This window comes from Anomaloglossus baeobatrachus, chromosome 3 (assembly GCF_048569485.1).
Source record: "Anomaloglossus baeobatrachus isolate aAnoBae1 chromosome 3, aAnoBae1.hap1, whole genome shotgun sequence".
Classification (NCBI taxonomy): Eukaryota; Metazoa; Chordata; class Amphibia; order Anura; family Aromobatidae; genus Anomaloglossus; species Anomaloglossus baeobatrachus.
Genome location: NC_134355.1, coordinates 647,628,879 through 647,654,785, shown reverse-complemented (window position 1 = coordinate 647,654,785; position 25,907 = coordinate 647,628,879). Strand labels below are relative to the sequence as shown.

At 50.6% G+C, this 25,907-nt stretch overlaps 1 protein-coding gene across 2 annotated transcripts in view; it reads left to right on the top strand.

Annotated features, from left to right (window-relative positions):
* The window catches only part of ATAD2B (ATPase family AAA domain containing 2B), a 346,160-nt gene extending 320,685 nt beyond the window's left edge, over positions 1-25,475 (top strand). For both annotated transcript variants that reach the window (XM_075341155.1, XM_075341154.1), the window contains exons 26-28: positions 21,119-21,225; positions 21,799-21,927; positions 24,410-25,475. In XM_075341155.1, coding sequence (XP_075197270.1) covers positions 21,119-21,225; positions 21,799-21,927; positions 24,410-24,451 — 278 coding nt within the window. In that variant the 3' untranslated portion in view covers positions 24,452-25,475. The remainder of the gene's footprint in view (positions 1-21,118; positions 21,226-21,798; positions 21,928-24,409) is intronic.
* The last annotated feature ends 432 nt before the right edge of the window (positions 25,476-25,907 follow it).

The following is a 25,907-nucleotide window of genomic DNA, read 5'->3' as shown; positions in this document are numbered from 1 at the left end:
TGGAGTAAAAAAATGCACATCAGTAAACATTGTTAAATAGAAAATTATTTTTCTTTGTCGCTCCATTGGGAGACCCAGACAATTGGGTGTATAGCTTCTGCCTCTGGAGGCCACACAAAGTATTACACTTTTAAAAAAGTGTAACCCCTCCCCTCTGCCTATACACCCTCCCGTAGATCACGGGCTCCTCAGTTTTATGCTTTCTGTGGAAGGAGGCACACATCCACTCATGCATTCTCATACATAGTTATGTCGGATGGAAGAAAAGAGGACCCCGATGGGGTTCCCGGCATGTTCCCTTCTCACCCCACTATGTCGGCGGTGTTGTTAAGGTTGAGATACCCATTGCGGGTACGGAGGCTGGAGCCACATGCCGTCTCCTTCACCATCCCTTATGCGGCTCTGGGAGAAGTGGGATCCTAAGCTGTCATCCATGAGCTGGGACCGTGCTCCATCCGCAGCCCCTGGTGGAACCTGCCGGATCGGAGCTTCTTCACCCCCAGGGACCGGGCCCTGCAACTGGAAGGTACTCTGTGTCCCCATGTGGGGACTGTACAGAGAGGGTCGCACCTTATCCCCGGAAGCCGCGGTAGTTCCGTCCGTTGTCTTTTCGGCGGACTTCCGCGCCGACCGTGCCTGCTTGTCGGGCACGGCCTTAAATTTAGTCCCCGGCTTCGCCGCGGCCTAGTCGCGAAAAATCCCGCCCCCGAGCCTGCCTGTCAGGGGTTAGGGCGGGATTGCCGACATGACGTCGGCTTTGAGGGCTGGAGCATCTTGCATGTTTCCCTCCCCCCTCATTGACCACTGTGGGGACTCCAGATTCCCGCTCTTTGCTAGCGCCGCCCCCCCTCCCTGAGAGCTCCGGCGGCCATTTTTCTTTGGTGCTCCATTGGGAGACCCAGACGATTGGGTGTATAGCTACTGCCTCCGGAGGCCACACAAAGCATTACACTAAAAAGTGTAAGGCCCCTCCCCTTCTGGCTATACACCCCCCGTGGGATCACGGGCTGCTCAGTTTTCAAGCTTTGTGCGAAGGAGGTCAGACATCCACGCATAGCTCCACTGTTTAGTCAGCAGTAGCTGCTGACTATGTCGGATGGAAGAAAAGAGGGCCCATACTTGGGCCCCCAGCATGCTCCCTTCTCACCCCACTCTTGTCGGCGGTGTTTGTTAAGGTTGAGGTACCCATTGCGGGTACGGAGGCTGGAGCCCACATGCTGCTTTCCTTCCCCATCCCCCTGAAGGGCTCTGGTGAAGTGGGATCTTACCGGCCTCCAGACTCTGAGGCCGGGCTCCATCCACAGACCCGGAGATCCTGCTGGATACGGAGCTGGGTACCATCAGGGACACGGCCCTGCAACATTCAGGTACTCTGTGTCCCCTACAGACAGGCACAGAACACGCCAGAGTTGCTGGGTGTTCTAGTGCGCCGGGGACAGTAGCGCTGTGCGCTGGGGTTATATGCACTACAGCTTTGCTGAGTGGCATTATTGTGGGGAACTACCGCGCCGACTGCCACTGAAAGCTGCGGCGCGGCTGAGACCTGTGGTGCGCCGGGGACTTCGCGCCGGCCGTGCTTTTACGACGGCAGCGCTCATAAATCTAGTCCCCGGCTTTTGCGGCCTAGTTACGATTCGTTCCCGCCCCCAACCCTGTCATTCAGGGAAGGGGAGAGACGCGATCCAATGATCAGCGCCGAGGGCTGGAGTCTTATTTACATACTCCAGCCCTCTCACTGGGCACAGTGGGACGCCAGTTTCCCGCTCTTGGTCTGAACACGCCCACGGGCCGTCCCTCTTCACAGGACGCCGGCGGCCATTCCTGCAAGCAGTCTGGCTGGAGAACGGACATAGCCCTGGGAGACCCAGACAGGGGATTCTGGCGACCACACAACCGCTCTTAAGCGGGCGGTAAGCAGCACATATGTGCTGACCCCACTAGTGCCACAGTGTTATTTTGTGTACTTTTTGGAGGTACCTATATATATATATATATTGCACTGTAGGTCGCTTCTTGGCTTTATACCCTAGATTGCTCTGAGGAGACAACAGCATGTCATCCGCAAAAAGCAAGGGTGCCAAGGCACGGGCCTCATATGCTGCCTGTACCGCATGTGGGGCTGATCTACCGGCAGGTTCCACTGACCCCCATTGTGTGCAATGTTCGGTCCCTGTGCCACTTCGTCAGCCGGAGTCTATGCTAGTAGTGGCCCAGGCAGAGACGCCTGTGAACCCTGTCCCGGTGACGGGGACAGAGTTTGCAGTTTTTGCTGATAAGATGTCTGTGACTATGACAAAAATTCTGGAAACTTTGCAGTCCAGGCCGGTCACTCAGACCATGGGTACTGCTGATTCTAGTCCCCCTCAGTTGGAACTAATCCGGGCTCCAAGGAGGTCCCAGACATCACAGGCTGAAGGCTCTGACTCGGACGACAGTCCCAGGCAGCCTAAGCGAGCTCGCTGGGAGAGACCCTCGGCGTCATCACGCTGGTCAGGGTCTCAGCGAGAAGATTCTCTGTATGATGAGACAGAGGCAGGTAATCAGGAGTCTAGCCCTGAGACCGCTTTCAATCCGGATACCCCTGATGGTGACGCCATGGTAAATGACCTTATAGCGGCCATCAATAAACTGTTGGATCTTTCTCCCCCGGCTCCTCCAGCGGAGGAGGCAGCTGCAGAGCAGGAGAAATTCCATTTCAGGTATCCTAAGCGTAAATTGAGCACTTTTCTGGACCACTCTGACTTCAGAGAAGCAGTCCAGAAACACAATGCTTATCCAGATAAGCGCTTCTCCAAACGTCTTAAGGATACACGTTATCCCTTTCCCCCTGACGTGGTCAAACGCTGGACCCAGTGTCCAAAGGTGGATCCCCCAATCTCCAAGCTTGCGGCTAGATCCATAGTTGCGGTGGAAGATGGGGCTTCACTTAAAGATGCCAATGACAGGCAGATGGACCTTTGGTTGAAATCTGTCTACGAAGCTATCGGCGCGTCGTTTGCTCCAGCATTCGCAGCCGTGTGGGCGCTCCAAGCTATTTCAGCTGGTCTGGCGCAGGTGGACTCTATCATACGTCCATCAGTGCCGCAAGTGGCGTCCTTAACTTCACAGATGTCTGCATTTGCAACTTATGCTATCAATGCTGTCCTGGACTCTGCGAGCCGTACCTTAATGGCGTCCGCCAACTCTGTGGTGTTACGCAGAGCCTTGTGGCTAAAGGAATGGAAAGCAGATTCTGCTTCCAAAAAATGCTTAACCAGTTTACCATTATCTGGAGACAGACTGTTTGGTGAGCAATTGGCTGAAATCATTAAACAGTCCAAAGGTAAGGATTCCTCCTTACCTCAGCCCAGATCAAACAAGCCTCAACAGAGGAGGGGACAGTCGAGGTTTCGATCCTTTCGAGGCTCGGGCAGGGGCCAATTCTCCTCGTCCAAAGGGACTCAGAAGGAGCAGAGGAACTCAGATTCCTGGCGGGCTCTCTCACGCCCAAAGAAGTCAGCCGGAGGTACCGCTTCCAAAGCGGCGACCTCATGACTTTCGGCCTCCTCCCTCCGCATCCTCGGTCGGTGGCAGGCTCTCCCGCTTTTGCGACATTTGGCTGCCACAGGTCAAAGACCGGTGGGTAACAGACATTTTGTCCCACGGGTACAAGATAGAGTTCTGTTCTCGTCCTCTGTCGCGGTTCTTCAGGACTGTTCCACATCCTGACCGAGCCGATGCTCTTCTGCAGGCGGTGGGCTCTCTAAGGGCATAAGGAGTGGTGATCCCTGTTCCCCTTCAGGAACAAGGTCAAGGTTTTTACTCCAATCTCTTTGTGGTACCAAAAAAGGACGGCTCTTTCCGTCCTGTTCTGGACCTAAAACTGCTCAACAAGCACGTGAAAACCAGACGGTTCCGGATGGAATCCCTCCGCTCCGTCATTGCCTCAATGTCTCAAGGAGATTTCTTGGCATCAATAGACATCAAAGATGCCTATCTCCACGTGCCGATTGCGCCAGAACACCAGCGTTTTCTACGCTTCGTGATAGAAGACGAACATTTTCAGTTCGTAGCCCTGCCATTCGGTCTGGCGACAGCCCCACGGGTTTTCACCAAGGTCATGGCAGCAGTGGTAGCAGTCCTACACTCGCAGGGACACTCGGTGATCCCTTACCTGGACGATCTACTTGTCAAGGCACCCTCTCAGGAGGCATGCCAACACAGCCTGAACGTTGCGCTGGAGACTCTCCAGACTTTCGGGTGGATCATCAACTTTTCGAAGTCAAATCTGTCACCGACACAATCACTAACGTATCTTGGCATGGAGTTTCATACTCTCTCAGCGATAGTGAAGCTTCCGATGGACAAACAGCGTTCACTACAGACGGGGGTGCATTCTCTCCTTCAAGGCCAGTCGCACCCCTTAAGACGCCTCATGCACTTCCTAGGGAAGATGGTGGCAGCAATGGAGGCAGTCCCGTTTGCGCAGTTTCATCTGCGCCCGCTTCAATGGGACATTCTCCGCCAATGGGACGGGAAGTCGACGTCCTTAAACAAGAAAGTCTCCCTTTCCCAGACGGCCAAGGACTCTCTTCAGTGGTGGCTTCTTCCCACCTCTTTATCACAAGGGAGGTCCTTCCTACCCCCATCCTGGGAGGTGGTCACGACAGATGCGAGTCTGTCAGGGTGGGGAGCAGTTTTTCTCCACCACAGGGCTCAGGGTACCTGGACTCAGCAGGAGTCCACCCTTCAGATCAATGTTCTGGAAATCAGGGCAGTGTATCTAGCCCTACTAGCCTTCCAGCAGCGGCTGGAAGGCAAGCAGATCCGAGTTCAGTCGGACAACTCCACAGCGGTGGCATACATCAACCACCAAGGCGGGACACGCAGCCGGCAAGCCTTCCAGGAAGTCCGGCGGATTCTGATGTGGGTGGAAGCCACGGCCTCCACCATATCCGCAGTTCACATCCCGGGCGTAGACAATTGGGAAGCAGACTTCCTCAGTCGCCAGGGCATGGACGCAGGGGAATGGTCCCTTCACCCAGACGTGTTTCAGGAGATCTGTCGCCGCTGGGGAATGCCGGACGTAGACCTAATGGCGTCTCGGCACAACAACAAGGTCCCAACCTTCATGGCGCGGTCTCGCGATCAAAGAGCTCTAGCGGCAGACGCCTTAGTGCAAGATTGGTCGCAGTTCCAGCTGCCCTATGTGTTTCCCCCTCTGGCACTCTTGCCCAGAGTGCTACGCAAGATCAGATCCGGTTGCCGCCGCGCCATCCTCGTCGCCCCAGACTGGCCGAGGAGGTCGTGGTACCCGGACCTGTGGCATCTCACGGTCGGCGAACCGTGGGCGCTACCAGACCGGCCAGACTTACTGTCACAAGGGCCGTTTTCCACCTGAATTCTGCGGCCCTGAACCTGACTGTGTGGCCATTGAGTCCTGGATCCTAGCGTCTTCAGGATTGTCTCAAGGGGTCGTTGCCACCATGAGACAAGCTAGGAAACCCACGTCTGCTAAGATCTATCACAGGACGTGGAAGATTTTCTTATCCTGGTGCTCGGCTCAGGGAGTGTCCCCCTGTCCATTTGCATTGCCTACCTTTCTTTCCTTTCTGCAATCTGGTTTGGAAAAAGGCTTATCGCTCGGCTCCCTTAAAGGGCAAGTCTCAGCGCTATCGGTATTCTTTCAGAAGCGCCTAGCACGACTTCCTCAGGTACGCACGTTCCTGCAGGGGGTTTGTCACATTGTCCCGCCGTACAAACGGCCGTTAGATCCATGGGATCTGAACAGGGTTCTCATAGCTCTACAGAAGCCGCCCTTCGAGCCTCTGAAAGATGTTTCACTTTCTCGACTCTCACAGAAAGTGGCCTTTCTAGTAGCGGTTACGTCTCTTCGGATGGTGTCCGAACTGGCAGCGCTGTCGTCCAAAGCTCCCTTCCTGGTGTTTCACCAGGACAAGGTGGTGCTGCGCCCGATTCAGGAGTTTCTCCCTAAGGTGGTATCCTCCTTTCACCTCAATCAGGATATCTCCTTACCTTCCTTTTGTCCTCATCCGGTTCATCGGTATGAGAAGGATTTGCATTTGTTAGATCTGGTGAGAGCACTCAGAATCTACATTTCCCGCACGGCGCCACTGCGCCGCTCAGATGCACTCTTTGTCCTTGTCGCTGGAAAGCGCAAAGGGTCGCAGGCTTCCAAATCCACCCTGGCTCGATGGATCAAGGAGCCAATTCTTGAAGCCTACCGTTCTGCTGGGCTTCCGGTTCCATCAGGGCTGAAGGCCCATTCTACCAGAGCCGTGGGTGCGTCCTGGGCGTTACGACACCAGGCTACGGCTCAACAGGTGTGCCAGGCAGCTACCTGGTCGAGTCTGCACACTTTCACCAAACATTATCAGGTGCATACCTACGCGGCGGCGGACGCCAGCCTAGGTAGAAGAGTCCTGCAGGCGACAGTTGCCTCCTCGTAGAGGAGGGCTGTTTTGCAGCGGTATCTTGAGGTATTAATTTACCCACCCAGGGACTGCTTTTGGACGTCCCAATCGTCTGGGTCTCCCAATGGAGCGCCGAAGAAGAAGGGAATTTTGTTACTTACCGTAAATTCCTTTTCTTCTAGCTCCAATTGGGAGACCCAGCACCCGCCCTGTTTCCTTCGGGATTTTTGGTTTTTTCGGGTATACATGTTGTTCATGTTGAACGGTTTCAGTTCTCCGAGGTTCCTTCGGATTGAATTTGTTTAAACCAGTTATTGGCTTTCCTCCTTCTTGCTTTAGCACTAAAACTGAGCAGCCCGTGATCCCACGGGGGGTGTATAGCCAGAAGGGGAGGGGCCTTACACTTTTTAGTGTAATGCTTTGTGTGGCCTCCGGAGGCAGTAGCTATACACCCAATCGTCTGGGTCTCCCAATTGGAGCTAGAAGAAAAGGAATTTACGGTAAGTAACAAAATTCCCTTCTTTAGCATTCTGCCGGTGGATGCTACTCAGCAGCAAAGCTCTGCAGCTCCGGGGGATCCACGACAGGGAATCTGGAGGACACACTCCGCTCGTTAGTGGTTGGTAAGCCACACCGGTCACCCGGTGCTGGTCCCTCTAGGGTGCCGGGATATATATATATATAATAGATATATATATCTGTTCGGAAAGGCTGTATACCCTTTTCCTATATACCCTCAGTGGTCACTCTCCTAAGAGACAACAGCATGTCGTCCACAAGGAGCAAAGCTACTAAGGCACAGATTTTTTTCGCGGCCTGTACCTCTTGTGGGGCTATGTTGCCTGCGGGATCCACCTACCCTCACTGTGATCAATGCTTGACTCCTGCCACGCTTGCTCAGCCGGAGCCTAGGGCACTTGTGGGCCCCTCGGCTCATGTAGATCCCCCTGCTCCCACTGAACAGGCTGCAGGGACAGAGTCACCGTCGTTGGCCTCTTTCGCTGAGAAACTCTCTGTCACTTTCTCAGTCCATTGCACAGTCTATGGACAAATGGTCATCTAAGCTCCTTGAGGCTTTGCAGTCCAGACCAGGCCGTTCACAGGCCCCGGCCCCTGTTAGTCTGTCTCCTCCAGGCCCTTCGCGGAGGACTCCTGCCCGGACCGCAGCCCCAGACCGGCTAAGCGGCCTCGCTGGGACTCTTCCCCGGCCTCCTCACGCTGCTCTGGATCCCAGCTTGAGGACTCGCAGGACGACGAGGCGGACGTGAGAGCTCAGGGCTCTGACCCTGACTTCGCCCTTAACCTTGATACCCCTGAGGGGGACGCCTTAGTAAATGATCTTATCTCGTCCATCAACCAGGTGTTGGATCTCTCACCACCGCCTCCTCCTGCAGAGGAGTCGGATTCTCAGCAGGAGAAACACCAATTTCGATTCCCCAAACGTACGCGCAATATGTTTTTTGATCACTCTAACTTCAGGGACGCTGTCCAGAAGCCCAGAGCGGTTCCGGACAAGCGCTTTGCTAAACGGCTCACTGACACACGTTATCCCTTTCCACCTGAAGTCGTTAAGGGCTGGGCACATTCTCCCAAGGTGGATCCTCCAGTCTCTAGATTGGCTACTAGGTCCGTTGTGTCTGTTGCCGATGGCTCATCCCTGAAGGATGCCACTGACCGACAGATAGAGCTCTTGGTGAAGTCTATTTATGAGGCCACGGGCGCGTCTTTCGCCCCGGCCTTTGCGGCCGTGTGGGCTCTCCAAGCAATCTCGGCATGTCTGACTGAGATTAATGCTGTCACGCGGAATTCTGCTCCACATGTTTCTTCCTTGACCTCTCAGGCATCAGCATTTCTTTGTCGCTCTATTGGGAGACCCAGACAATTGGGTGTATAGCTACTGCCTCCGGAGGCCACACAAAGTATTACACTTAAAAGTGTAAGGCCCCTCCCCTTCTGCCTATACACCCCCCGTGGGATCACGGGCTCCTCAGTTTTCATGCTTTGTGCGAAGGAGGTCAGACATCCACGCATAGCTCCACTGTTTTAGTCAGCAGCAGCTGCTGACTATGTCGGATGGAAGAAAAGTGGGCCCATATGGGGCCCCCAGCATGCTCCCTTCTCACCCCACTCTTGTCGGCGGTGTTTGTTAAGGTTGAGGTATCCATTGCGGGTACGGAGGCTGGAGCCCACATGCTGCTTTCCTTCCCCATCCCCCTCAGGGCTCTGGGTGAAGTGGGATCTTACCGGTCTCCAGGCACTGAGACCGTGCTCCATCCACAGACCCGGAGAACCTGCTGGATATGGAGCTGAGTATCGTCAGGGACAGGGCCCTGCTACATTAAGGTACTCTGTGTCCCCGTACAAATCGCGCACACACACACCAGCATGCTGGGTGTGTTAGTGCGCCGGGGACAACAGCGCGGAGCGCTTGTGTTATTACTCACTGCAGCTTAGCTGAGTGAGTTTATGTATTAGGAACTGCCGCGCCGGCCGCTGCTGGCTGTTTTTACACTGTGGCGCGGCTGGGACTTGTGGTGCGCCGGGGACTTCCGCGCTGGCCGTGCTTTTACGACGGCCGCGCTTATAAATCGAGTCCCCGGCTTTTGCGGCCTAGTTTCGTTTCGTTCCCGCCCCCAGGCCTGCCAGTCAGGGGAAGGGCGGGACGCTGTTCAGAACGTCAGCGCCGAGGGCTGGAGTCTGCTTAGCATACTCCAGCCCCCTCACTGGGCACAGTGAGACGCCAGTTTCCCGCACTTTGTCTGGGGCATGCCCACGGCCCGCCCCTCTCCACAGGACGCCGGCAGTCATTCCTGTTTGCAGTCTGAGCTGGAGAAGGGAGACAAGCTCTTTGAGACCCAGACACAGGATTCGGGCGACCACACACCCGCTTTTGAGCGGGCGGTAAGCAGCACCTGAGGTGCTGACCCCACTAGTGCCGAAGTGTTCATTTGTACTTTATGCTTGTATGTTATACATTGCACTGTACGGTCGCTATTCTTGGCTATATACCCTCCTAGATGGCTAGACAACAGCATGTCGTCCGCAAAATAGCAAGGGTGCCAAGGCACAGGCTTTTTATGCTGCTTGTACCGCATGTGAGGCTGTTCTACCGGCAGGTTCCACTGACCCCCATTGGGTGCAATGCTCCCCTGTAGCACTTGCTCAGCCGGGGTCTCTGCTAGAGGTGGCCCAAGGAGAACCACCTGTGAACACTGTCCAGGTGACAGGGACGGAGTTTGCAGTTTTTGCTGATAGATTGTCTCTGACTATGACTAAAATCCTAGAGACTTTGCAGTCCAGACCGGTAACTCAGACCATGGGCACTGTTGATTCAATGCTCCCTGGCCCCCCTCATTTGGAACAAATCCGTGCTCCGGGGGAGTCCCATGCATCCCAGGGTGAAGGCTCTGACACGGACGACAGTCCCAGACAGCCTAAGCGAGCTCGCTGGGAGCGGCCCTCGACTTCATCACACTGGTCAGGGTCCCAGCAGGAGGACTCTCTGTATGATGAGGCAGAGGTAGCTGATCAGGATTCTGATCCTGAGACCGCTCTCAATCTGGATACCCCTGATGGTGACGCCATAGTGAATGATCTTATAGCGTCCATCAATGGAATGTTGGATATTTCTCCCTCAGCTCCTCCAGTGGAGGAGTCAGCTTCACAGCAGGAGAAATTCCATTTCAGGTATCCCAAGCGTAAATTGAGTACTTTTCTGGACCACTCTGACTTCAGAGAAGCAGTTCACAATCACCACGCTTATCCAGATAAGCGTTTCTCCAAACGTCTTAAGGATACACGTTATCCCTTTCCCCCTGACGTGGTCAAGTGCTGGACCCAGTGTCCAAAGGTGGATCCTCCAATCTCCAGGCTTGCGACTAGATCCATAGTTGCAGTGGACGATGGGGCTTCACTTAAAGATGCCACTGACAGACAGATGGCGCTCTGGTTGAAATCCATCTATGAAGCTATCGGCGCGTCGTTTGCTCCAGCATTCGCAGCTGTATGGGCACTCCAAGCTATTTCAGCTGGTCTTGCGCAGATTGACACTGTCACACGTACATCTGTTCCGCAAGTAGCGTCCTTAACCTCTCAAATGTCTGCATTTGCGTCTTACGCTATTAATGCTGTCCTGGACTCTACGAGCCGTACGGCAGTGGCGTCCGCCAACTCCGTGGTTTTACGCAGAGCCTTGTGGTTAAGGGAATGGAAGGCAGATTCTGCTTCCAAATAAGTGCTTAACCAGTTTGCCATTTTCTGATGACAGACTGTTTGGTGAGAGATTGGATGAAATCATTAAACAGTCCAAGGGTAAGGATTCTTCCTTATCCCAGCCCAAACCTAACAAACCCCAACAGAGGAGGGGACAGTCGAGGTTTCGGTCCTTTCAAGGCTCGGGCAGGTCCCAATTCTCCTCGTCCAAAAGGACTCAAAAGGATCGGAGGAGCTCAGAGTCTTGGCGGGCTCAGTCACGCCCAAAGAAGGCAGCCGGAGGAACCGCTACCAAGGCGGCTTCCTCATGACTTTCGGCCTCCTCTCTCCGCATCCTTGGTCGGTGGCAGGCTCTCCCGCTTTGGCGACATTTGGCTGCCACAGGTCAAAGACCGTTGGGTGAGAGACATTCTGTCTCACGGGTACAGGATAGAGTTCAGTTCTCGTCCTCCGACTCGATTCTTCAGAACTTCTCCACCTCCCGACCGAGCCGGTGCCCTTCTGCAGGCGGGTGCTCTCTAAAGGCAGAAGGAGTGGTGATCCCTGTTCCTCTTCAGGAGCAAGGTCACGGTTTTTACTCCAATTTGTTGTGGTGCCAAAAAAGGACGGGTCTTTCCGTCCTGTTCTGGACCTAAAACTGCTCAACAAGCATGTGAAAACCAGGCGGTTCCGGATGGAATCCCTCCGCTCCGTCATCGCCTCAATGTCTCAAGGAGATTTCCTAGCATCAATAAACATCATGGATGCTTATCTCCACGTGCCGATTGCTCCAGAGCACCAGCGTTTTTCTACGCTTCGTTATAGGAGACGAACACCTTCAGTTCGTAGCCCTGCCTTTCGGTCTGGCGACAGCCCCACGGGTCTTCACCAAGGTCATGGCAGCAGTAGTAGCAGTCCTGCACTCTCAGGGTCACTCTGTGATCCCTTACTTGGACGATCTACTTGTCAAGGCACCCTCTCAAGAGGCATGCCAACACAGCCTGAACGTTGCGCTGGAGACTCTCCAGAGTTTCGGGTGGATCATCAACTTTTCAAAGTCAAATCTGACCCCGACCCAATCGCTAACATATCTTGGCATGGAGTTTCATACTCTCTCAGCGATAGTGATGCTTCCGCTGAACAAACAGCGTTCACTACAGACAGGGGTGCAATCTCTCCTTCAGGGCCAGTCGCACCCCTTGAGACGCCTCATGCACTTCCTAGGGAAGATGGTAGCAGCAATGGAGGCAGTCCCTTTCGCGCAGTTTCATCTGCGTCCACTACAATGGGACATTCTCCGCCAATGGGACGGGAAGTCGACGTCCCTGCACAGGAACGTCTCCCTTTCTCAGGCGGCCAAGGATTCTCTTCAGTAGTGGCTTCGTCCCACCTCATTGTCAAAAGGAAAGTCTTTCCTACCCCCATCCTGGGCGGTGGTCACAACGGACGCGAGTCTGTCAGGGTGGGGAGCAGTTTTTCTCCACCACAGGGCTCAAGGTACGTGGACTCAGCAGGAGTCCACCCTTCAGATCAATGTTCTGGAAATCAGGGCAGTGTATCTTGCCCTACAAGCCTTCCAGCAGTGGCTGGAAGGCAAGCAGATCCGAATTTCCACCATATCCGCAGTTCACATTCCGGGCGTAGAAAACTGGGAAGCAGATTTTCTCAGTCGCCAGGGCATGGACGCAGGGGAATGGTCTCTTCACCCGGACGTGTTTCAGGAGATCTGTTGCCGCTGGGAGATGCCGGACGTCGACCTAATGGCGTCCCGGCACAACAACAAGGTCCCAACATTCATGGCACGGTCTCAAGATCACAGAGCTCTGGCGGCAGACGCCTTAGTTCAGGATTGGTCGCAGTTTCAACTCCCTTATGTGTTTCCTCCTCTGGCACTGTTGCCCAGAGTGTTACGCAAGATCAGGTCCGACTGCCGCCGCGCCATCCTCGTCGCTCCAGACGGGCCAACGAGGTCGTGGTACCCGGATCTGTGGCATCTCGCGGTAGGCCAACCGTGGGCTCTACCAGACCGACCAGACTTGCTGTCTCAAGGGCCGTTTTTCCATCTGAATTCTGCGGCCCTCAACCTGACGGTGTGGCTATTGAGTCCTGGATCCTAGCATCTGCAGGGTTATCTCAAGAGGTCATTACCACCATGAGACAGGCTAGGAAACCAACGTCCGCCAAGATCTACCACAGAACGTGGAAGATATTCTTATCTTGGTGCTCTGCTCAGGGAGTTTCTCCCTGGCCATTTGCCTTGCCTACTTTCTTTCCTTCCTGCAATCCGGTTTGGAAAAAGGTTTGTCGCTCGGCTCCCTTAAGGGACAAATCTCAGCGCTCTCTGTATTTTTTCAGAAGCGCCTAGCAACACTTCCTCAGGTACGCACGTTCCTGCAGGGGGTTTGCCGATTAGTCCCTCCTTACAAACGACTGTTAGAACCCTGTGATTTGAACAGAGTGCTGATGGTTCTTCAGAAACCACCATTCGAGCCTATGAGAGTTTTTTCCCTCTCACGCCTTTCGCAGAAAGTGGTTTTCCTTGTGGCAGTCACTTCACTTCGGAGAGTGTCTGTCTGGGGCAGCATTGTCGTGCAAGGCCCCCTTCCCGGTGTCTCACCAGGTCAAGGGGTTCTGCGTCCGGTTCCGGAATTTATCTCTAAGGTGGTTTCCCCCCTTTCATCTCAATCAGGGTATCCCCGTACCCTCTGTTTGTCCTCATCCAGTTCACCAATGTGAAAAGGATTTGCACTTGATTAGATCTGGTGAGAGCACTCAGACTCTACATCTATCGTACGGCGCCCCTGCGCCGCTCGGATGCATTCTTGTCCTTGTCGCTAGCCAGCGTAAAGGGTCACAGGCTTCCAAATCAAGCCCGGCTCGGTGGATCAAGGAACCAATTCTCGAGCTTATCGTTCTGCGGGGCTTACGGTTCCCTCAGGCCTGAAGGCCCATTCTACCAGAGCTGTGGGTGCGTCCTGGGCTTGAGGCACCAGGCTACGGCTCAGCAGGTGTGTCAGGCGGCTACCTGGTCCAGCCTCCACACTTTCACGAAACACTATCAGGTGCATGCCTATGCTTCGGCGGATGCCAGCATAGGCAGACGAGTCCTTCAGGCGGCAGTTGCCCACTTGTAGGAAGGGGCCGTTTTACGGCTCTACTACGAGGTATTATTTACCCACCCAGGGATTGCTTTTGGACATCCCAATTGTCTGGGTCTCCCAATAGAGCGACAAAGAAGAAGGGAATTTTGTTTACTTACCGTAAATTCCTTTTCTTCTAGCTCTAATTGGGAGACCCAGCACCCGCCCCTGTTTTTTTGTATATACATGTTGTTCATGTTGAATGGTTTCAGTTCTCCGATATTCCTTCGGATTGAATTTGCTTTAAACCAGTTTATTGGCTTTCCTCCTTCTTGCTTTTGCACTAAAACTGAGGAGCCCGTGATCCCACGGGGGGTGTATAGGCAGAAGGGGAGGGGCCTTACACTTTTAAGTGTAATACTTTGTGTGGCCTCCGGAGGCAGTAGCTATACACCCAATTGTCTGGGTCTCCCAATTAGAGCTAGAAGAAAAGGAATTTACGGTAAGTAAACAAAATTCCCTTCTTTCGTCCTACGCCATGAACGCCGTACTGGACTCCGCTAGCCGTACGGCTGTAGCATCCGCTAACTCCGTGGCAGTCCGCAGGGCCATGTGGCTGCGCGAATGGAAAGCAGACTCTGCTTCCAAAAGGTTCTTAACTGGTTTGCCTTTTTCTGGCGAACGTTTGTTTGGCGAACGGTTGGATGAGATTATTAAGGAATCCTCGGGAAAGGACTCCTCCTTACCCCAGTCCAAACCTAAGAGACCTCAGCAGAGAAAAATCCAATCGAGGTTTCGGTCCTTTCGTCCCTCCGCCAAGTCCCAATCCTCTTCGTCCAACCGGCCGGAGAAAGGCCAGAGGAACTCCTATGCGTGGCGGTCCAAGTCACGCCCCCAAAAGGCCGCAGGAGGCACTGCCTCCAAGACGGCCTCCTCATGACTCTCGGCCTCATCTAGCCACATCCTCGGTTGGTGGCAGGCTCTCGCGCTTTGGCGACGCCTGGTGGCCACACATTCAAGACCGATGGGTGAGAGACATTCTGTCTCATGGTTACAGGATAGAGTTCAGCTCTCGACCTACGGCTCGTTTCTTCAGAACCTCCCCACCCCCCGCACAGGCCGACGCACTTTTTCAGGCAGTGGACGCTCTAAAGATAGATGGAGTTGTGATTCCCGTTCCCCTTCAGGAACGTGGTCGCGGTTTTTACTCCAACTTGTTCGTGGTGCCAAAAAAGGACGGGTCATTCCGTCCCGTTCTGGACCTCAAGCTGCTCAACAGACATGTGAGAACCAGACTATTTCGGATGGAATCTCTCCGCTCGGTCATCGCCTCGATGTCACAAGGAGACTTCCTAGCATCGATCGACATCAAGGATGCTTATCTCCATGTGCCGATCGCACCCGAACATCGTTTCCTGCGTTTCGCCATCGGGGACGAACACCTCCAGTTCGTCGCATTGCCCTTCGGCCTGGCGACAGCCCCACGGGTTTTCACCAAAGTCATGGCATCCGTCGTGGCGGTCCTGCACTCTCAGGGCCACTCGGTGATCCCCTACTTGGACGATCTCCTAGTCAGGGCTCCTTCTCGGGTGGCGTGTCAACGAAGTCTTTCCGTCACTCTGGAGACTCTCCAGCGTTCGGGTGGATCATCAATTTCCCGAAATCCAAGTTGACACCGACCCAATCACTGACTTACCTCGGGATGGAGTTTCATACCCAGCCAGCGTTAGTCAAGCTACCGCGGGACAAACAGCTTTCTCTGCAAGCGGGGGTGCAATCACTTCTTCGGAGTCAGTCACACCCCTTAAGGCGCCTCATGCACTTCCTGGGGAAGATGGTTGCAGCTATGGAAGCAGTGCCGTTCGCGCAATTCCATCTACGGCCACTCCAATGGGACATTCTTCGCAAATGGGACAAGAGTTCGGCTTCCCTCGACAAGAACATCTCTCTTTCCCTTGCAACCAAAACATCACTTCAGTGGTGGCTCCTACCCACATCTCTGTCTCGGGGAAAATCCTTCCTACCTCCAACCTGGGCCGTGGTCACCACGGACGCGAGCCTGTCAGGTTGGGGAGCGGTTTTTCTCCACCACAGGGCTCAAGGAACCTGGAATCCAATAGAATCGTCCCTTCAGATCAATATCCTGGAGATAAGGGCAGTATATCTAGCCCTATTGGCTTTCCATCGGTGGCTGGAGGGCAGGCAGATCCGAATCCAGTCGGACAACGCCACTGCCGTCGCTTACATCAACCACCAAGGCGGCACTCGCAGTCGTCAAGCCTTCCAGGAAGTCCGGCGGATTCTGCAGTGGGTGGAAGCCACAGCCTCCACCATCTCCGCAGTTCACATCCCGGGCGTGGAAAACTGGGAAGCAGATTTTCTCAGTCATCAGGGCATGGACACGGGGGAATGGTCTCTTCACCCAGACGTGTTTCGAGAGATCTGTCGCCGCTGGGGAATGCCGGAAGTCGACCTCATGGCGTCACGACACAACAACAAGGTCTCGGCCTTCATGGCTCGGTCTCAGGATCACAGAGCTCTGGCAGCGGACGCCTTGAAACTGCGACCAATCCTGGACCGACTGCCATACGTGTTTCCACCTCTGGCAATGCTGCCCAGGGTACTATGCAAGATCCGGTCCGAATGCCGTCGCGCCATTCTCTTCGCTCCAGACTGGCCGAGGCGGTCATGGTATCCGGATCTGTGGCATCTCGCGGTGGGTCAACCGTGGGCACTTCCAGACCGCCCAGACTTGCTGTCACAAGGCCCGTTGTTCCATCTGAATTCTGTGGCCCTCAACCTGACTGTGTGGCCATTGAGTCCTGGCTCCTAGTGTCTTCAGGGCTATCTCAGGATGTCATTGCCACCATGAGACAAGCCAGGAAGCCTACGTCCGCCAAGATCTATTACAGGTCTTGGCAAATCTTCTTATCCTGGTGCTCTGATAACGGTTTTCCTCCATGGCCGTTTGCCTTACCCACATTCCTTTCATTCCTACAATCTGGAATGGACAAGGGTTTGTCCCTCGGCTCTCTCAAGGGCCAAGTTTCGGCGCTCTCCGTGTTTTTTCAAAAGCGTCTAGCCAGGCTTCCGCAGGTCCGCACGTTCCTGCAGGGGGTTTGCCACATGGTCCCACCTTACAAACGTCCGTTGGAACCTTGGGATATTAACAGGGTCCTGACGGCTCTTCAAAAGCCGCCTTTTGAGCCGCTGCGAGATGTCTCTCTCCCGTCTTTCTCAGAAGGTGGCCTTCCTGGTGGCAGTCACATCACTTCGGAGAGTGTCTGAGCTTGCAGCGCTGTCATGCAAAGCTCCCTTCCTGGTTTTTCACCAGGATAAGGTGGTTCTGCGTCCTGTCCCGGAATTTCTCCCTAAGGTGGTATCCCCTTTTCATCTAAATCAGGATATCTCCTTGCCTTCCTTTTGCCCTAATCCAATTCACCAGTGTGAAAAGGATTTGCACTCTTTGGATCTAGTGAGAGCACTCCGGCTCTACGTGTCTCGCACGGCGCCCCTGCGCCGTTCAGACGCGCTCTTTGTCCTTGTCGCTGGCCAGCGCAAGGGCTCTCAGGCCTCCAAGTCAACCTTGGCTCGGTGGATCAAGGAACCGATTCTCGAGGCCTACCGTACTTCTGGGCTTCCGCTCCCTTCAGGGTTGAAAGCCCATTCTACCAGAGCCGTAGGTGCGTCCTGGGCATTGCGGCACCGGGCGACGGCTCAGCAGGTGTGTCAGGCAGCTACGTGGTCTAGTCTGCACACTTTCACGAAGCACTATCAAGTGCATACCTATGCTTCGGCAGACGCCAGTCTAGGTAGGCGAGTCCTCCAGGCGGCGGTTGCCCACCTGTAAGAGGGGGCCGTTTTCGGCGCCTTCTATTGAGGTATTGTTTTTACCCACCCAGGGACTGCTCCAGGACGTCCCAATTGTCTGGGTCTCCCAATGGAGCGACAAAGAAGAAGGGAATTTTGTTTACTTACCGTAAATTCCTTTTCTTCTAGCTCCTATTGGGAGACCCAGCACCCGCCCCTGTTCCCTTCGGGCTGGTTGTTCTTTTGTGTACACATGTTGTTCATGTTGAATTGTTCTTTTGGTTCATGGTTCAGTTCTCCGAACATCCTTCGGATTGAATTTACCCTAGACCAATTCATAAGTCTTCTCCTTCCTGCTTTTGCACCAAAACTGAGGAGCCCGTGATCCACGGGAGGGTGTATAGGCAGAGGGGAGGGGTTACACTTTTTAAAGTGTAATACTTTGTGTGGCCTCCGGAGGCAGAAGCTATACACCCAATTGTCTGGGTCTCCCAATAGGAGCTAGAAGAAAAGGAATTTACGGTAAGTAAACAAAATTCCCTTCTTTTTTTATCAGATTGTCATATTCTATGGAATTAGGTTGCTTTAAAGCACCACTCCAGTGTTCTTTTGTTTGGTGTGTTAAATCCAAGCCCCCTATTGTCATAACTATAGCTGGACGCTGACTGGGTTAAGCCAGGTGGGAGGGGTCTGTTTGTACTGTACTGCTGTATAATTTCCTTCATGCTGTTGCTTTCCAGTAAATGTTTTATCTCACCCCAAAGCTGGATTCCCAGCTACATCACACTGTACTGCTGTATACTTTCCTACATGCTGTTGCTTTCTAGTAAGTCTCTTATCTTGCCTCACTGCTGGATTCCCAGCTACATCACACTGTACTGCTATATAATTTCTTTCATGCTACTGCTTTCCAGTAAGTGTTTTATCTCACCCCAAAGCTGGATTCCCCGCTACATCACACTGTACTGCTGTATAATTTCCTACATGCTGTTGCTTTCTAGTAAGTGTCTTATCTTGCCTCACTGCTGGATACTCAGCTACATCAAGCTGTACTGGTGTATTATTTGCTTCATGCTGTTGCTTTCTAGTAAGTGTTTTATCTCTCCCAATTCTGGATTCACAACTACACTGCTCAGTGCTGTTGTATAATGGCCTCCATTCTGCTGCTGCTTCTGATCATGTGCTACATAAGAGACAGGAGGCAGAAATCCCTCATGTCTGTGCACGGTATATATCTGGGACAATGTAGCAGCTAGTTTTCACCCTCTAGCTCAGAGACAACTGAGAGAACCTGCAGAGGGGAAAACTGGGGGAAAATGCAGTATTCGAGTCATACTGGGCAAAACTATTTTTATTATATTTTTTAAAATTTTTACTCCTGTACACATACAGGATGGGTGCACTTTTCGATATCGTAAAAATAATAATTTTGTAAACCTCGCTCCCCCCTGTTTTGGCTGTAACATTTTTCCAGCCTGTAATGCATTGAGAAGTGTTGGGATTCGGCCAGTAAACCTCTCCCGAGCACAAAGCGTCTGTTTAGTAAATGCTTGAAGCTCGGCTTTTCGGATGCCCCCATTTCAGGAGAGCTTTAGAAGCCGGTCTCATCGGAAATAGCTGATCAAACATCCTGAAAGACGGTGGAGGCTCGGTGCCGCCTGGAAAGGTTACGCCCGAGGAATCCGGATGGTTTTTAAATGTTGAGCAGCTGCTTAATCAAAAGCGTGACCACTTCTGGATCCTTAGTCAAACATTATCTTAAAATATCAAATATCAGGAGCCGGCTGCCGGGCGTCTCGATAATTATAATAATTATTGACGTCGAATAGAAAGAGGTTCATATTTATAGATGGCACATGCTGCTGCGTAGGAAGAGTGCGCGAGGCGGCAGGTATGTAAATAGAGGGGGCCTCAGGACCAGGAAATATGACAATCTGTCTTCTCAAGGAGCACGAGACAATGGCCCACCATAGTTCATAAGAAGGCAGCCACGTAGAGGTCTCTGGACAGCAGATATGCCGCCAAATGTGCTGGGCAATTATGCCATTTGCACAATTTTAACATTTTCCATCTCCAGGACTTAATATTTCATCATGGTGCAGGCTCAGGAGCTGAGCCTACTCCTTACAGGTACAGACTGTATTTTACAGCAGTCTCCTGCCACTATATGCAGTGATCAGAGCTGGCTCCAATCGCTGCTGTTTATTAACTTAACCCCTTCACGACCTTCGACGGATATATCTGTCATGGAGCGTGTGACGTTAAGCCCCGCCCCCTGCCGTGGGCAGGATGCGGCGATCCGTGCACATAGCTGTTTTCAACAGCTGACATGTGTGCCTGTATGTTACAAGTGGAATCGCATTCCACCCATAACATTAGCCCCTTAAATCTCGCTGCCAAAGTCTGGCAGCGAGATGTATATATGCACAGCCATGATTTTCACTTACCGCCGCCCCCACCGGAAGTCACGTGAGTGATCACGTGACTTTCGGTGGTTGCCATGGTAGCACAGGGGCATGTGATGACAACTGTAGCTATGACTAGTTACTTTCGTTGTCACCCGGCCCGGAGCCGAATGAATCAGGAAGTGAGTGTATCTACTGTTTACAGCTGTATAGCTGTGATCTGCAGATAGTGCAGAGCGATCGGATTGCTGATCGTTATAGCCCCCTAGGGGGACTAGTAAAATAAAAAAAAATAAAAAAAAGTTTTAAAAAATTAAAAAAAACAAAGTTCAAATCACCCCCCTTTTCACCTTATTGAAAATAAAAGGGTTAAAAAAAATAAATAAATATACACATATTTGGTATTGCCGCGTTCAGAAATGCCCGATCTATCAAAATATAAAATCACTGAATCTGATTGGTAAACGGCGTAGCGGCAAAAAAATTCCAAATGCCAAAATTACGTTTTTTTTGTTTGCCGCAAGTTTTACGCAAAATGCAATAACAGGCAATCAAAACGTAGCATCTGCGCAAAAATGGTACCATTAGAAACGTCAACTCGAGACGCAAAAAATAAGCAGTCACTTGAGCCATAGATCCCGAAAAATGAGAACGCTACGGGTTTCGGAATATGGCGCAAAACGTACGCCACTTTTATTAGACAAGCTTGTGAATTTTTTTTAACCCCTTAGATACAAGTAAACCTATACATGTTTGGTGTCTACAAACTCGCACCGACCTCAGGCATCACACCCACACGTCAGTTTTACCATATAGTGAATAGTGAATAAAACATCCCAAAAACTATTGTGCAATCACACTTTTTTTGCAGTTTGTCCACACTTGGAATTTTTTTCCTGTTTTCCAGTACACCATATGGTAAAACTTATGGTTTCATTTAAAAGTACAACTCGTCCCGCAAAAAAACAAGCCCTCATATGGCAAGATTGACGGGAAAATAAAAAACCTACGGCTCTCGGAAGAAGGGGAGCAAAAAACAAAAACGGAAAGTGCCCGGGGCCTGAAGGGGTTAAATACCGTACGGACATGTTGTGTCCCCCTGTGTGAGAAACTCTGTTTGCAGAAGATTTTGGTTTGTGTTTTAGTTATTTTTGTTGTCACCTTTTTATGACAGTTGTCGCTTTGTGGCATCTTTTTGTTTCCTGATCTGTTTTTTTAGGCACTATTACAGCAGACGCCGATGACACCATACCACTGAATGAGCAGCACCTGGAGGAAGTGCTGGACCCGGAGCCACCGCTTGTTGTCGATCACAAGAGACTCGAGGTAAGTGCCCACGTAGGAGGCACCGCTTGTCATCTATTGTATATAAAGGACTGGCACATGACTTATTTCTTCCAAAGACAATACTAAGGACCAGGGGGCATCACTGCGAGTGGAAGGAAAGCGATTCCGACAGCTAAATAGGAAAGGGTTCTTTACAGTTAGAGCAGTCAGACTGTGGAATGCCGACCACAAGAGGTAGTAATGGCAGATACTATAACAGCTTTTATATCAGGGCTGGATGATTTCCTCACTACACGACATTGTTGGTTATAAGTGACTTAAAGACAAAATGTAGAACTGGTGGAGGAAGGTGGAACTAGAATGACCTAGGTCTTTTTTCAACCTTAGTAACTATGTATGTGTCCAGTTGTAATGGGCAGAGCAGTATGATCTGTATATGACATAGTGAACACTTATGTACCATTAATCAGCTGCTACCAAGCGCGCACTATATGGCAGTATAGTTGATAACAGAATGAAGAAAGCTGGAAGACAAAATTTAGCTTTTACATAGACTGCAGTGCAGTTTTTTTTTTTGTAACCAAAACTTTTTCTGTTTTTATTTTCTTGTAGAGATTTCTTGACAATGTGGTCAAAAAGAGCAACAACTTAACGGTCGATGAACTAGAACGGTGGTACTCTGTTCTCAGCCAGTGCATCTACATACACAGGACGGACTACGATAAAACAAGTCTAATAGAGGTAAGTGATTAGCGAGGGAACCCTCTAGAACACCCTTCATTTGAGTATGTAAAAATGACAGGTGTAAACGTATCTATAGCCCAGTGAATCTCTGAGACTTTGGATGTTGACAATTAGTACACCAGTCTCTATGTTTACCTGTATAATCCTTTTTAGAGTTCAAACTGAATCACCATCCACCTTGCCTGATTGTCAGCTCCTCATTATTCTTCATCACTGCTTCTAAATCTCTACCCACCTTGCTTAGACAGCTCCTCAGTGTCCTTCCTCCCTGCTACAGCTGAATCTCTACCCTCCTATCTTGGTAGACAGCTCCTCAGTGACCTTCCTCCCTGCTACAGCTGAATCTCTACCCTCCTATCTTGGTAGACAGCTCCTCAGTGTCCTTCCTCCCTGCTACAGCTGAATCTCTACCCTCCTATCTTGGTAGACAGCTCCTCAGTGTCCTTCCTCCCTGCTGCAGCTGAATCTCTACCCTCCTAGCTTGGTAGACAGCTCCTCAGTGTCCTTCCTCCCTACTGCTGCTGAATCTCTACCCTCATAGCTTGGTAGACAGCTCCTCAATGTCCCTCCTCCCTGTTGCTGCTGAATCTCTACCCTTCTAGTTTGGTAGACAGCTCCTCAATGTCCCTCCTCCCTGTTGCTGCTGAATCTCTACCCTTCTAGTTTGGTAGACAGCTCCTCAGCGTTCTTTCTCCCTGCTGCTGCTGAATTTTTTATTCTTTGCCTGGTTTGGACAGCTCCTTGGTGTCCCTCCTCCCTGCTGCTGCTAAATTACACTCACCTAGCCTGGATGACGGCTCCTCATTGTCCCTCTTCCCTGCTGCTGAATCTCAATTCATATAGCCTGTTTGGCAGCCCCTCCTTGTCCCTCTTCCCTGTTGCTGCTGAATCTCTGCTTATCTAGCTTGATTGGCAGCTCTCTATCCTTGCCACTCTGCTACTGATGATTTCTAGTTTTACCTAGCTTGGTAGACAGCTTCTCAGTGTCCTTCCTCCCTGCTGCAGCTGAATCTTGACAGCTCCTCAGTGTTCCTCCTCCCTACTGCTGCTGAATCTCTACCCTCATAGCTTGGTAGACAGCTCCTCAGTGTTCCTCCTCCCTACTGCTGCTGAATCTCTACCCTCATAGCTTGGTAGACAGCTCCTCAATGTCCCTCCTCCCTGCTGCTGAGATACCACACTGCTCATTACAAGCTGGGTGGGTGAGCAGAGATTGAATACACTTACTCTTTAGCTGCATTCCCAAAATACTCATCTTGGTATCAAAATATTACAGCCATTCTGATAGGAGTTGTCACAGTAAGTACCCCAGCCTCATTGGGTTTAAATTAGCGATTTAATAATGTAAACAGACGACAATATGACATATCGTAACTGGTTTACTTTTAAATGGTAATAATAACCTGATATAATTTCCTTGTATTATGTCTGCACTGTTCACGAGTGCACTAGAGAAGAAGCTGAGCAATTGCTGCTGCTTTAAAGTCCGACCAAATAATAAAAGGCTTTTGTATCTAAGATATTATATCAATGTATGGGGGGGTTAATGCCCAAGCGCTGCAATCTGTCTGAGCAAGATGATAAATGGGCTGCTGAGCCCGATGGAGCTTGTCTTAGTAGGCGTTCTCGCTTTCGTCTGTGCACTATATCTGGTTTCGCTGCTTTTCATTCACTGCATCTGAGGATATATAAAGTTATTACATCTAAGAAACAAAAAAAATGATTGCTTCACAGTTAAACTACAAAAGTAAAGTTACCCCTTTCACTAGTTGTGCACATAAATAAGCCAAATCTAACTGGCGACAGGTTGAGCAGCACGCGGTCCGTGAGACTCGGGTCGTGTTTTATCCTCCTCTGTTTGCGGATCAGACTCTGCCATTACAAATCTATGGAGACCGGTGGAAAACTGGTGAAACACAAAATTTACACCTGAGCCTTTTATCCAAATTTAAACATTTGTTTTTAACTCCTCCATTACTTAAGAGTCAATGAATAAAATAAATATATGTTATACCAGTTTGCCTGCTGTAGTGGGCAAAGTAGGGATGAAATAAAATTGGATCCAGCTAGGATGGCACCTGAGGGGAAAAAAAATGTTTCCTTCTCTCTTGGATGCTAACACTCACACGATTGTGTGACTGTAGGCTGAATTCACAGGTATTTATTGTACATACCGCAATTCCCGAGCACTGGTCTCCTTACCCAAAGTATGTCTGTAAGGCTGTAATTTTTGGTCAGTAGTCCTGCAGTTGGTCCGGGTCTTGCTGATTTGAGCAAATATAGACCTGAAAGTCCTGTGGAGTAAGTGATAAGAAAAAAAAAAATACCGCCAAGTCTAAATATTGGTAATTTTTAGGAGGTGTAGTAGCCTGCACTAGCTGTGATTATGTTCATAAATGTATATTACTTTGGGTTTTTTTGTTTTGTTTTTTTTTTTTAAGTTTTTTTTTATCATTTTTTTTTTCTCTGCTTTTTTCAGGAGATGGAAAGGACAGTTGAAAAGTTTTATACATTCCTGTGAAAGTTGCCAAAAAAACGGCAACATCAATTCTGTGACTCCTCCCGAGAGAGCGCAGTCCTCCGAGCGATTTTATTTATTCCTAGTGGCACCAAGTTCTGCTCTGAGCCTCGCTCTCTAGTATTCGACCTCCCACCATCTGCTGTTCAACGAGATTGGTGCTATTGTCTCAGGTACCTGATGCCAACCAGCCTACTAGAACCAAACAGAACTTCACGTCGCAAGTGGACAAATGAAAATAAAAAAAAAATAAAAACAAGAAACAAAACACACACAAAAACCTAAAATAAAAAAAATGATAAAACACAGCTTGAAGATTTGAGGTGCTAATGGCGGGTGGATGACAAGTCCACCCTTTGTCTACACTCTTTCTGATGCTAGAAAGCCATGTGCACCAACTACCTTCTTTTCATCCTTAGAAGAGGGAAAGGATCAAATCCATTTGCTGGGACAAAAAAGGACAAAAATTTAAAAAGAAAAAAAACAAAACAACAAAAAAAAAACAGAAAACTGGATCATACAGGAGCCAGGAACTTGTATTTATTTATTCTCTTTTTCGTCTTGTTTTTGTGTTCTCACTTTTTCCTCTAAAACCATCGATGATGTCGTCTTTTCTCCAGTCTCTCGTGATTCTCGGAAGCAGTGTGGGATCCGGTTAGGCGGCAGCTCGTTCGTAAGCTCCAAGCTCGCCCCTCTCTGTGCCTTGTTTTAACACTATATTTGGGGTATTCTAATCATTTTGGTGCATTTCTTATAGGGTTTGAAGACAAAAAAAATATAAATGAAATACATTTAGGTTTGTTCACTTTTTAAGTAATGGAAACGATCTGCCTCCACATGGTTTGTGATTTATAAAGAGGATTTTTTTTGAGCTGCGAGCCAGTTGGAATTTTATTTTGTGAATTTATTTTTTTTTTTGTATTATAAAGTGTTAGTCTCACTCGAACCCATCCCCGTCATCAATGTTCTTGGATACCTCTCCCTAACTACCAATTTTTTGGGGGGGGGTTTATGATTTTGAGGGTTTTTTTTTTTTTGTATTACGGTTGGGATAAATGTTACAAATGGAATTATGTTGTTGTACAGAAATATTTTGGACGCTTCTATGCATTATTACATTTGTCAATCAGTTTTTTCCTAATATGAAGACCCCCACTTCCCTCCCCCCCCTTTATTCTGTTGTTGATCCTCGGCGTCAGATCTAGTGATCATTCTCAATGTCTTTGGGGCAATCAATGTCTACTGAGATGCCAGACCTTTCCTCAATGGTTTCTGGCAAGGGGGAATAAATGGGGCAGGCATGTCTTATTTCCTCTGTCCTGTTTTCCCCTCCAGGATACCTGGTGCTGGAGATATTTGCATTTCCATAACGCCTGTTGATATCATGGATGGACACTGGACATCGTAAATATTGCTCAAAAATATATCCCTCAACTGTATTGGCATTTCCGTAAAGCCT